Source organism: Apodemus sylvaticus, chromosome 2 (assembly GCF_947179515.1).
Source record: "Apodemus sylvaticus chromosome 2, mApoSyl1.1, whole genome shotgun sequence".
Classification (NCBI taxonomy): Eukaryota; Metazoa; Chordata; class Mammalia; order Rodentia; family Muridae; genus Apodemus; species Apodemus sylvaticus.
The window spans coordinates 187,028,753-187,042,356 of record NC_067473.1 but is presented as its reverse complement, the minus strand read 5'-3'; the positions used below and the strand labels follow the sequence as shown (position 1 = coordinate 187,042,356).

Sequence of the window (13,604 nt, the reverse complement as noted above, 5' to 3'; positions counted from 1 at the left end):
CTTACTGAGCCATCATGCAGGCCCTTGACTGTTCTCATACTGTCATTTTAATAGAGTGTTTGATTGCTGGATATCTGGGTAGTTTTAATATTTAAGCTGTTAACTCTAAGACTGTAGTTCAGTACTTGGCTGGGATGAAATTCAGTCATTGCTTCCATGGCCCAGTCATTGCTTCCTGAAAGTGTTGGGCTTTCCAAATTAGAAACAGAGCTTCAGGCATGCACTTTAATAAACACGGGCTGAGCGTGCTGCAGGTGCACATAGGCAGGGCTCTAAGCCACCTTTCTTCCAGGTGAAAGTATCCCACTGTGGCAACAACAATGATTTTTTTTTTTTGTTAACCTTTGTATTTTAAGAACTTCAGTTGTCTTGAAAACATCCTCCATTCCTTTTGTGTCTGTATCTTTTGCTTACATATTTCAGTGCCAAGGTTGAACCCAGGGTCTCTCACATGCTAAGCATGCCCTTCGTTCCTATCTTCTTCATTGTCTATATTTGAAACAAATTATTCCAAGTTTTCAGTGTGCTCATATAAGCAATAAACAGCTGAGTTATTTTTGACAACAGTCTTGTTACTGTTGCCCACATCCAAACTCAGAACCTCTCATCCTCTCAGAATCCATCAGGTGACTTGGTGCTTGTGTTTTGTTTCTACCTACTTGCTTCTCTTGGAGATCAGTATGAACACCAACACTGGCCGGGAAAGATAGGCTTAACTTATCTAGTTCTTAACTAGCTACCTGTAAAGTAAGAGTAAGCAGTCTCACTTTGTCCAGGTATAACTTAATTTGTATTAAGATTTATCTAGTATGACTTAATCTATATTAAGATTTATGCTGTTTTCATTAATGTTCTTAGGTCAAAATCTGACTTGGATGTTTTTCTCCTCTTAGGAGACTCTTCAAATTGATGAGGATGATCGACCGGAGCTGGTGTGGTGGAAGTGTAAGAAGTGGGCGCTGCATATTGTCGCTCGTCTCTTTGAACGGTATTGCTCCGCTTAAGTGTAGCAGTGATGTTACAGTTGGTATCTCGGTATAAGTTGTACTAGAGTTGAGTGGCTCCCTGATGTCATACAGAGTATCATTTTTCTCTATTGTCTTTAAAACCACAAAGAGTAGCTTTGCATAGTGATGCATGCTTCTAAGCCTCAAGGAAGGGGAGGGAGGTGGGTCAGGAGTTTAAAGTCATTCTCAGCTACTTAATGAGTTGAGGCCAGCCTGAGCTATAGGAGATGCTGTCTCATACAATCAAACCAAAGCACAAAACACATAGAGCGCAACGTTTTACCAGCTGTTTAAAGTAGGCTTGTGCCTACTGTCCCAGAGATCATAACATAGCTTACAGCCTTTAGCTCTATTCTATTCTGTGTAAAACATGGGCAACTTCTCATTTTTTTTCATTGGACATATCTAGAAATTGTGCAAGAAGGTGCACATGGACACTCTTATTGAAAAACATGTCAGGTATAACTTTTTCATACCTTCTAGGAATTATTGGTTTAGAAGTTAGAAGTTCCCTTGCAAAATGTTGACTGTGCTCTAGAGTCTTAAGAGTTCTTCCTGATTCATATTGTATCTTGTGGGAAAAGAGAAAGTGTTAGTTTTATGGCCCAGTAGAATATATCTCTCAACATCTGCATTTTAAAATAGCAAGCATGCCTTGTTTTTAAACGTCACAGTACTTAGATGTTTCCTCTTTGAATTTTAAGGTATGGAAGCCCAGGAAATGTCACAAAAGAGTACTTCGAATTTTCTGAATTTTTTTTGAAAACGTATGCAGTGGGAATTCAGCAGGTAATAAACTTATGCTTTTAGAATAGAAGAGTGGTTATTGCTGTGTGCTATTTCTGTCTGTTTTTAAAGTAGATTGCTAACATGGTAATTCGTTGCACACTTAAAAGAAAATAAAGTGGCAGGCGTGAGAATCTTACTACAGGACATCTATCTTGAGAATTTTGTATTCTCCATCTGCTTTCACCAGAACTTCCCTTCCTGACTCCTGGCCTTAGAATCCCCTGGAATATGTTGAAGGGGCCGGTCCTGCAGGTCAAAGCTGCTGACTCTCTGTGACACAGGGATATCTGAGTTGAGTCCCTGTGAGGATCTAATATTGAGAGTGTAGTAGAAACTAGAGGTCTTGAGCCAGATCAGTGACTTACTGCAATGAATATTTTCAAGTAAATATGTGTAGACAAAAGAGTATACTGTGTAGCACACTATGACACACACTGTAGTTCCAGGTGAGATTTTGGGTTTGTTGTTTTGTTTTTTTTGTGGTTTTTTTTTTTGTTTTTTGTTTTGTTTTTTTGTTTCTTGGTGGGGAGGATGCAAGAATGGAGAGCAGATATGAAAAGATGGGAAGATGAGTAGGATTGGGGTGCATTGTAAAAGTTAAACCATCTCCCCAACAATGTATGATATGAAATTCACAAAGAATCAAAAAAAGTTAAAAAAAATAGTCAAGCTTAGGTAGTAATGAAGACTTTCAAGTGAAAAGATACACATGTTCATGGAAGTTGGAGTATTTATTCCACATAAGAAAATGTGCAACTAGTGAGAAGCTGCTGATGTTAATATTTAAAAACTTAAAAACTTGCATAGGACACGTGGACTCTGATCATTGGACCATCAAATATTGCCAACTGAATCATGATATGCTTGCTTTTCTTTTTTTTAATGGGAGTTAATAATTAGTAGTTAGCTGTGTCAGGACCCTTGTAGGAAAGCCAAGTCTGCTTAATCAGACATAAGCCAAGGCTTGAACAGTACAGAAGGTGTTTATAGATTTTTCACAAATCTCTCAGTAATGTGAAATTAAGTACTTTAAGGTTGACTTAATGTGAAGTGGTTTCTGAAAAGTATTTTGATATGTTGCTCATGAGATACTCTATTGGGGGAAATAAATAAATAATAAGTAAAATTATCTGTTTAGCTATTCAGAGCAGTCTCTTTTCTGCTGCTACTAAACTCTAAGAAGTGTCTTGCCATTGATGTCAATTGAACTCTGTTTAGAATTTTCTAGTGTCATTTAAGCAAGCATGTATATACATATGCGTATGCTACTTACATTAGAAAATAATTGCCTGAGTGGTGGTGACACATACCTTTAATCCCAGCATTCAAGAGGGAGAGGTAGTCAGGTCTCTGTGAGTTCAAGGCCAGCCTGGTCTACAGAGCAAGTTCCAGGACAGCCAAGGTAACACAGAGAAACCCTGTCTCAAACAATAAACAGCCATATCTGTGTGTCTTTGCCAGAACTGTTACCTAAGACATATGTTCTTGATATTTAGAAATAGTTTCCTTGCCAGGAATTGTCCTCTGCCACTGTCTTACATCTCCTCCACTTTGTGTGAACCCAGTTGTGTCAGGTTGTCTGGTTCAGTATCAGCCTTTCAGCTGCTGTCCCATCATTTTCTAGTGAGCTTGTATAAAATTGATATTTTGATTTATAAATTGTCCATATTTTGAAAGGTTAGCAACTTACTTGTAAGCTTGACACATGAAGTGATAGGGACGAGGAAAATGGGAGGCAGGAGCCCTGTGCTGTCTCTGAAGGCCCTGGAGCCAGCCACAGCTGCTTCAAGGCTCTTTCCTATAAACAAGATTATAACCAGCCCATCAGAAATGTCAACCTTGTGTTATGTTACAGAGATTGTTGGTGCTCTGAGATTATAAAATATAAATATTCCACATTTATTTTTCTCCTAGGAACTCCATTCTTCTTCTTCTTCTTCTTCTTCTTCTTCTTCTTCTTCTTCTTCTTCTTCTTCTTCTTCTTCTTCTTCTTCTTCTTCTTCTTCTTCTTCTTCTTCTTCTTCTTCTTCTTCTCCTCCTCCTCCTCCTCCTCCTCCTCCTCCTCCTCCTCCTCCTCCTCCTCCTCCTCCTCCTCCTCCTCTCCTCTTCTTCTTCCTCTTCCTCTTCCTCCTCCTCCTTCCTCCTTCCCCCTTCCTCCTTCCTCCTCCTCCTTCTTCCTTCTTCCTCCTTCCTCCTCCTCCTTCTTCCTTCTTTCAGTATTTACCTATCTGGAATTTATTTTGGTATAAAGGTTGGTTAGGGATCTAATTCAATTATTTGAAAGAATTATTGGCTAAACCAGTACTATTTTTAGAGTAATGTTTATATTCTGATTAAGGTCTAAACTTTGGTGCTTATATGAACATGGGCTGCTGTGTAATTTGTTTTGAAATGTTTACTCATTTAGATCTGTAATTTTATTGAAAATTGAAGAAGCTAGCTGTCTCAGTTTGGGTCTTAGTTGCTGTGAACAGATACTATGGCCATGGCAACTCTTATAGAGAAAAACATTTATAATAGGACTGGCTTGCAATTCCGAGGTTTAGCTCGACATGGAGACACATGCCTTTAATCCCAGCACTCAGGAGGCTAGCTTGGTCCACAGAGTCAGTTCCAGAACAGCTAGGGCTTCACAGAGAATCCCAGTCTTGAAGAACCAAAGAACAAAACAAACCCAGCCCTCAAAAACAAAACAAAACAACACAAAAGAAAACCCAACAAACAATTCAGAGGTTTAGTCTGTCACCTTTATGGTGGGAAGCATGGCAGCATTCAGGCAGACATGGTGCTGGAGAGATAACTGAGAGTTCTACATCTGGATCAGCAGGCAGCAGTAAGAGAGATTGACACTGGGCTTGGCTTGAGCATCTAAAATGTCAAAGCCCACCCCCAGTGACATACTTCCTTTAATAAAGCCACACCTACTCTAAAGAGGCCACACCTCCTAATAGTGCTGCTCCCTGATCATATAGGGGACTATTTTCCTTCAAACCAGCACACTAGCCATGGACTAGAAGATAGACGCGTTCTGTGTAGCATATATGTTAGAAGAAAAAAAATGCTTAAAATTCAGTGAGCTGTCTCATAGCTCACCATAATACACAGACCTATATAAAAAGTAAAATACCTGCATGAGCATTCTCACATTATCTCCCCTAAATCTGCTTGCATAGCCTGCTGTCTCTGCAGTGTTTTACATCATACCATAAATACTCCTTTCCTCTTTAACCTAGTAATTGCTCTGTGTTTCCCCCTCTCAACCCCAACCTATTTCCCTGTAGGTACTACTGAAAATTTTAGAGCAGTACAGACAGAAGGAGTATATAGCCCCCCGTGTCCTTCAGCAAGCATTCAACTATCTAAACCAAGGGGTTGTCCATGCTGTGACCTGGAAGCAACTGAAGCCACATATACAGGTCAGTGTTGGCACGACTCCCTAAGCCGTTGTTGGTCGCGAGGATTTCAAGGTAAGGCAGGCATTGCTTAGTCTTATGTCTTTGTATTTAATCTTTGTCTTCACTAGCAATAGTTTCTAACAAGTACAGCCTTACATTATAAAGGGCTGGCAGTCTGAGCATTCGAGCAGAGGTCTCAAGGTTTGTGAGCTGGGAGGCTTGGAGCAGATTCCTTCAGTCATTTATTTAGCCTTAGTTTCTGTTCTGTTAGGCAGATCGTACTTTTTTATTTTTTTGACCCTTGTGTGAAAACATTTTGAAAGCTGCCGGTAGGGCTTTACAAAGGGAGTGGTATTTTGCAGACGATGAAGTCTGATCAGTGACTTTTCTCTCGTGGATGTTTCAGAAGGCCAGCCTGCCTCCCTTCCTAACTTCCCTCCTTTCTTGGATTTAGTTCTTTAGCAGAGGTTGAAGTTTTGCTTTGTTAAAAACAGCTTTATTATTTTTATTTTTTATTAAAAACTTTTATTAAAACTTTAAAAACTTTTATTAATGGCTAACCCTGTTTTATTAACTTTTTTTAAAAAAATAGAATTTAGCATCATTATTTGTAATAATTGAAGAAAACAGAATGATAAATTATGGACCAATAATATATACATTTTATTTGCAAATAAATAATTGGGTAATTTGAAGACATTAAAAAGTGAATCTTCATTTCCAATAATCTCTGAGTTCTTGGTGTAAATATTTTTTCTTTTGAGACAAGGTCTCTCTGTGTAGCCCTGGCTGTTCTGGAATTCACTATATATACTAAACTGGCTTTGAACTCACAGAGATCCACCTACCTCTGTCTCCTAAGTGCTAGGATTAATTCATGCACCACCATGCCATGCTTAGAATTCTTTTTGTCTTTTGAGATAGTAACCCAGACTGACATTGAACCTCCTATTAGTGGTAGATGGTCTTGGACTTCTTCTGATCCTCTTGTCCCTACCTCTTAAAGGTTGAGATTACAGGCATATACCACTAATTCCTGCCATGTCTGGTTTATGGAATGAAGGGAGATTGAACTAAAGGTTTCAAGGTCCTCATGCATGCTAGGCTTGCACTCTGTCAACTAAACTACATCTCAGTCCTTTTTTTTTTTTTTAAAGATTTATTTAGTTATTATATGTAAGTACACTGTAGCTGTCCTCAGGAGAGGGTGTCAGATCTCATTACGGATTGTTGTGAGCCACCATTTGGTTGCTGGGATTTGAACTCAGGACCTTCGAAAGAGCAGTCAGTGCTCTTAACTACCAAGCCACCTCTCTAGCCCCCAGTCCTTTGTTCTTAAATTATATATGTTGATATCTGGCCTTGTACTCTACAGTTTTCTTCTACCTTCTGATGTTAGGATTACATTTATTACCATATCCAGCGCTCATTAGCATTATCTGAATATATATCTTACATATGTAGCATCTTTTAAGTTTGTTAACTATGGACTCTTCATAATTATTTGCCTACTTACTTTGACCAAACAGCTGTAATTTCTTTGCAATACTGTTTTCATTTTGTTCAGTTTATCCCTGTAAGTCTAAGGATGCCCTGAAACAGTCTTTCCTTTTGACCTTATTTTTACATGGCTTTCACATAGAAACTTTCAGGAAAATACTAACCTCTAGACTGAGTTTCAACCAAGTGGTAATAATTTTTTTTTAATAATTTTTTTTTAAAGATTCATTTATTTTGTGTGTACAGGTGTTTTGCTGTATGCTTGTCTGTGCATCATGTACAAGCCTGGTGCCCAAAGAGACTGAAAAATCTTTGGATCCCCTAGAACTAGAGTTATAGATGGTTATGAACTACCATGTGGGTGTTGGGAATAGACTTCTAGTCCTCTGGAAGAGCAACTAGTTCTGTCTCTAGTCGTGGTCCTACTGTTATGGGAGTGGTTAGTTACACAGGGGCCTGCTTGAGCTTAGCTGCTATTCCTGGGCTGCTTAGGGACCTTCCCTGAAACACAGCTGTGGAGTAGAGTCCTAGTGTTTTGGGAATGGAAGCAGAAAAGACACAACGCTGTTGATGTGTTGATGCTTAGGACCAACATGGACACAGGAAACATTTTCACAATGAGAAATGTCACAGTAAATGTAACCCCGGTGGCATCTTCCTTCCACCAGAAATCATGACGTGCTTACTCTAGGTTTGCTGGTGAATTTCTGCCATTCCTGTCCTTACTTCAAGGAGTATCGTTTAACTCACCTTTTTTTGCTTCAGTTTCCAAGTGTTCAGTCTTTCTGAGTCTTCAGCTGTTGGGCCCTCTGTATGTGAATACGGGCTGAGAAGGATTACTATAACTGGAAAAACTAATGTTATGAGTCTCGTTGGAATGTTCTGTTTGTTTCTCGTCTTAGAATATCTCTGAAGATGTGATCTTTTCTGTGATGTGTTATAAAGACGAGGATGAAGAGCTCTGGCAAGAAGATCCATATGAATACATAAGGATGAAATTTGGTAATTGAGACAAGTTCTTGTAGTGGGAAATAATTAAAATAGAGTACCGCCCGGCCAAGCCTCTGCTCCAAGTCCTGGTGGGTCCCACTCTCCTGCCCAGCACCCACTCCTTCCAAGTATTGAGTAAAGCATGGCTCTTAAACTTGAATAGTTAACTAAATATCTTTATGCATGTAAAATTCCCAATTACATAATGCCAATTTACAATGATAAAGCCTTCTCCCAATTATCTCACCTCTCCAAAACAGCAGAAATACGTCTGAAGCCATCTGGATATCGGCTCTTCCTCTCTGCTCTGCTTGTCTCATCCACAGAGCCTCTCTCTCTCCTTCTCTACCCCTCACTTCCCTTATCTCCTCCTCCTCTCTCCCCTCCAATCACTGGCCTCTCACTGCCTCAATGTGAGTGGATAGGAAATATCTTGCAACAAGTTCTCCCTCAGCACTTCCTGCGTATTTGAATACAACTAAACTTATATTTCAAAGTGGTTCTGCTCTTCATGATGAGTTATGAAAGTCTGAAAAGTTGATGTCATTTTGCACCAAGGAGCTTGAAGCCTCTGGTGAGGGAGGTGAAAGTAGCTTTATTCATCTCTTCCATCATAGCTAAGGTCCTTGCAGAGCAGCTTGCTACACAGGCTGTGAGGCTGGCTTGCTACACAGGCTGTGAGGCTGACATGGAGGATCTATTTGGCTTGGATCTTTATAGAAGCTGTTGAACTGAGTAGGTTGCCCAATAAGGACTCCCCCTTTCTCTGGTTAAAACCCTGTTACAGATGTTATTATGTATAAGTGTATTCATCCCATAGCTAGTGGAGATATGTGAGAGCAACAATGTTACCATGTGTATTTGCTTTATTTTCTATTCTTTTTTTTTCCTGTTCTCATTTTGTATTCTCTTGGCCTTAATTGGCTCTAGTCTGCCTTTAGTAATGTTGAACTAAAGAGTGCCAGTTTTGAACTGAGATAGATGTGTGTGTTGAAGGTACTGTGAGAAAATTGTTTCCCTTGTTGAGTTAGGTGTCTTAGGTTCCAAAGTTCAGCTTAAACTCCTGACTGGGCCCACATTGTGGGCTCCTGAGTTACAGAGCTTACCATGCTTTGATTCCAGGAGGAGCAAGGGAAGGAAGATCATTGACCACGTTCTTTCTCCATTGTGCCTTTTCTGTTGAAAAGTTGTTCTGTGCAGGATTTGCTTCCCTCTCTTCCTCGTGTCTGAACCTTTCCTTGTTGGCTTCGATAGAAGAATGAAAACATCTTCCATTTTAAGTCTTTTTGAATGGTTTCTCACTCAGTATCTAGTAGGCTGGTCTCAAACTCCTGGCAGCCTTCTGGATTCTGCTTTTCTGAGTGCTGCATTTATAGGTATTCGCCACTCTACCTGGCAATGTATGCTAGGGATTGAATTAAAGTCTCTATGCATGCTAGGTAAGAAGTCTACACTGAGCTAAGCTTCAATCCTAAGGGATCCTTTAGTTAAAAAGTTAACATTTTTTAAAGATGAGTGTGTGTGTGTATACGTGTGTACACGTTCACATGCACATGCACATATACCATATGTGTATATGTATATGTACTCAAGGAATCCAGGAGAATGTTTGATTCCTTAGAGCTGCAGTTATTGGTAATCGTGAGCTGCCTGATGTAGGTACTGGGAAACTGAACTCAGGACCCCTGGAAGAGCAGCACGTGCTCTTAACCACAGAGCCATCTCTCCAGCCCCATCTCAACTGCTCAGCCATCTCTCTAGTCCTTTTTTTCTTTTGACTTTGTGAGTAAGACTCTTTTGTCTTTATCAGATTTGCCTTGAACTTGCAGCCATCTGGCTATAGCCTCTTCACCACTGGGATTATATGTGTATGTCACTGGGCCCAATTTGTCACCTAGCACCTATTTGGTTTTGAAATGTACAAGTGTATTTACTTAACTTTCATAAGCCTAACATTATTTAATTTATTATTTGGTTTGGCAGAATGGTATCTCTTTTTTAATATAACAACTAATAGCTTTGGCATCTTTGTACTATAATTCAGTTATAAAAAATAAAACCCTTTCATGTTCTTAGCCTTTCTGCTGTAATGGGTATTTACACATTTCACCACCTGGGGCTGGAGAGATGGTTCAGCAGTTAAGGGCACTGGCTGCTTCTCCAGAGGATTCAGGCTTGATTCCCAGCATCCACATGGTGGCTTACAACTGTCTGTAACTCCAATTCCAGGGATTTGATACCCACTTGTGGCCTTTATGGATACCAAGCATGAATGGCGTATTCAGACATTCATGAAGGCAAAATCTCTCACACGTAATTATTGTATTTTACAAGTTGGTTAGAAGAGTATTAGTAACTATAAAAAAAAAAATCAATTGGAGAGCTTTTCCCTTATTCATTTTCTCCTGGCCTGATTGAGTGGTTCTTCTAGTCATTTGATATAGGCGTTGTGTTTTCAGATGACCACAGGGGAGAAAATTACTGCATCTATTACTCCTGTCTAAATATGTTGATTAATATTAATACTGATGATTATTATCATATCTATAATCAGCTTTGTACTTATTCCCTAGAATAATGTTTTTAGATTTGTTAAAAGCTGACCTGAGCTCTGGCCCAAGCTTGCCTCCATATGCATCTGTGACCCAGCCTCTGTAAGATTGCAGTGGTTTTAGCTGCAATCACAGTAAGATAATAGAATTGTGAAACTGAGTTGTAGTATAGAACTCAGCATGGAGTAATCGTGTGTGTGTGTGTGTGTGTGTATGTGCATGTATGAGCGTGCGTGCGTGCCTGTGTGTGTGTGTGTGTCTATCTGTCTGTCTGTCTGCATACACGCTTTGGAGGCAGGGTTTCTCTGTATAGCCCTGACTGTTCTGGAACTCACTTTTGCACTAGGCTGGCCTCAAATTCAGAGATTCACCAGCCTCTGCTTCTTGAGTATACTGGGATTAACGGTGTGCACTGCCATCACCACCACTGGCAAGTTTTCAGATTCCTAATGAAACAGCTTGTTGTGAAATTGTGGAAATGTTTATGGTGTTAAGTAGTAAGTGCTGTGGCATTTGATACATCATTCACTGAATGCTGTTAATTGCCAGGTACTCCTTAGAACTCATCCTTGCTGTTTCTTCTGCTTGAAGTTTTGCTTGTGGAGACCCATGGATGGCTTTCTCCCTCGCTTACTGGTCGCTTCATTCCTGTTACTTAACAGAGAATGGGCCAGGAGGGTTTTCTCTGTGTTGGTCACTGTCTCCTAACCCTTTCACATCTGTGCTCTCAGCCTGCCCCCTGAGGTAGCTCTGAGTAATCTCTGTCTCTGCCATGTAAGCTTCCATATTTGATCTCTGCATCCCTAGAGCCTGGCACATAGGGCACTCTGAGTAAGTTTTTGTTGTATTTTAGTAGAAACGAAACACTTTTTCTTGTGTTCAGGGAAATAGATACCTGGGATATACTGGTCATCTTTAGTCTTATCTCTTGAAAAGTAGCTCATGTTTGCTAAACTTGCTAAATCATAAATTATCTACGAGAGTCTTGGGACTTTAGTCTGTAAACCACTGGCCAGGTTTAAAATCTGTATAATAAAGAGCTGTGCTTTTACTAAGAAGATTGATTCTGACATTTTAGATATTTTCGAAGATTACGCTTCTCCCACCACAGCGGCCCAGACCCTCTTGTATACAGCTGCAAAGAAAAGGAAAGAGGTATACAGTTGTTCTTTGTAATTTAAAACTGAAAAATAGTTCATATTGATTTGACATCCTATTATGTCCTCAGTATTTGAAAATGTGTATCATTAGTACTTATAACCTGTTGTTTTAAATAGTTTTTGTTGTTTAGGTAAAAGGTTGAAGCATCTTTGATACTTTCTTCTTGAGCTTATAGCTGTTGATTAAAATGCAATAAACCAGTTTTAATTTTGACAATTAAATTTGAAAATGTTCATACTTAACATGGTGGTGACAAGATGGAGACTCATGCAGACTGAAATGGAGTCTTCTCTTTCTTTAGGTATTGCCAAAAATGATGGCGTTCTGTTATCAGATACTAACAGACCCGAACTTTGACCCTAGGAAGAAAGATGGAGCCCTGCATGTGATTGGTTCCCTGGCTGAGATTTTGTTGAAGGTTAAGACTTATCAGTTTCCTTTTTGCATGTGTTGGAAGGTATTTGTGTAATGTGTGTGTGATAGCGTGTGTATGTTCATGTATATATACATGTGTTTGGACGTAAGAGTCAGGTGTTTTACTTCATGGCCCCCATTTTATTTATTTTTATTATTTTGCTTACCTTATGTGTATTGGTCTGCATGCATGTCTGTACACCATATGCATGCCTGGTGCCTCAGGAAGCCAGAAGAAGGTGTCAGATTTTCCAAGGCTGGAGTTGCCGAAGGTTATGAGATGCGATGTGGGTACTGGGACTTGAACCTTCATCCTCTGGAAGAGCAGCCGTGGCTCTTAACTGCCGAGTTGTCTCTCTGGCTGGCATTTATTTATTTTCAGACAGGTGTCTCCTTGGCTTGGAACTTACCAGTTACTAGCCTGGCTAGCCATTGAGGTTTGGGGATCTACCTGATGCTGTACTCACCACTACCCATATTCTCGGGTTTGGTGGACCATTACTCCTGGCCCATTCGGACATCAGTTCAGGTCTTCACACCGTGTGTGGCAGATGGTTTATCAGCTGAGCCATTTTCTCAGCTTTGATTATCAAAATTTAACTTAATAAAGCTGTGAAGCTCCAGCCAATAAAAGCATGAAAATTGTTGGTGACTATTCTAGTCACCTTCTTAAAAATATCCTTTCTTTTGTAATCTATTTTTGAAAATATATTTCTTATTCTTTGGGATTTCAAAATATCTTTTTACGTTTTATGTACTTTAAGTGTGTGTATATGTCCCTTTGAGTGTGTGTGTCCCACAACACAGGAATGGAGGTCAGAGGACATGTGGGAGGTGGGAGTGGGTTCTCTCCATGTGGGTCCTAGGGAACAAATCAGGTAATCAGATGGCAAGTGTCTTCCTTTGCTGGCCATCTCACCAGCTCTGTCACCTACTTTCTTAACAAAAAGGAAATTTACTTTTGCAGATTTGTCATTGTGAAACTATAGCTCTGTAAGAAAGATCTGAAATTTCTTCTTTCTACAAAAATCATTTAATATAAAATTGCTCTAAATGCAATTCCTGACTTGTTTTAAAGATGCAGAGTATATATCAAACAATTTTACAAAACTGGGTATTAAATGCAAGTCATCATAAACATACTTTTTGGAAAGTAGCTCTTAAATATGATATTGTCATTGGCACACTAAAATTGAATTTCTATTCCTAACAGAAGAGTTTATTCAAGGACCAAATTGAGCTGTTCCTGCAGAATCATGTATTTCCATTATTATTGTCTAACCTGGGATATCTTCGAGCTAGAGTAAGTTTTCCTTATGTCTGATATGAATCTTAAGATCTCTACATGTAGGGTAGTTTTTTAAGTGAATGTAATGCTTTGGTAAGAGGCTTTTCATATGTGACATTGTCACAGAGTGCTGTCGTGCCAGTGGCTGCTCCTGACACGGTGCTGTCATCTAGTGGCTGCCTCCCTGTCACAGAGTGCAGTCATGCTAGTGGCTGTCCCTGACACAGAGTGATGTCATCCAGTGGCTGCCTCTTTTTTGGTTTTTCGAGACAGGGTTTCTCTGTGTAGCCCTGGCTGTCCTGGAACTCACTCTGTAGACCAGGCTGGCCTTGAACTCAGAAATCTACCTGTCTCTCCCTCCCGAGTGCTGGGATTAAAGGTGTGTGCCACCATCGGCCCGGCCAATGGCTGGCTGCCTCTTTTTTTTTTTTTTTTTTTTTTTCTGAGACAGGGTTTCTCTGTGTGGCCCTGGCTGTTCTGGAACTCACTCTGTAGACCAGGCTGGCCT

The 13,604-nt window shown here is 39.8% G+C and overlaps 1 protein-coding gene across 3 annotated transcripts in view; it reads left to right on the top strand.

Annotated features, from left to right (window-relative positions):
* Ipo8 (importin 8) overlaps nt 1-13,604 on the top strand; it is a 68,290-nt gene that overhangs the window by 21,813 nt on the left and 32,873 nt on the right. For all 3 annotated transcript variants that reach the window (XM_052175342.1, XM_052175341.1, XM_052175343.1), the window contains exons 7-13: nt 894-988; nt 1,712-1,796; nt 5,078-5,212; nt 7,594-7,693; nt 11,312-11,388; nt 11,696-11,812; nt 13,022-13,111. In XM_052175342.1, coding sequence (XP_052031302.1) covers nt 894-988; nt 1,712-1,796; nt 5,078-5,212; nt 7,594-7,693; nt 11,312-11,388; nt 11,696-11,812; nt 13,022-13,111 — 699 coding nt within the window. The remainder of the gene's footprint in view (nt 1-893; nt 989-1,711; nt 1,797-5,077; nt 5,213-7,593; nt 7,694-11,311; nt 11,389-11,695; nt 11,813-13,021; nt 13,112-13,604) is intronic.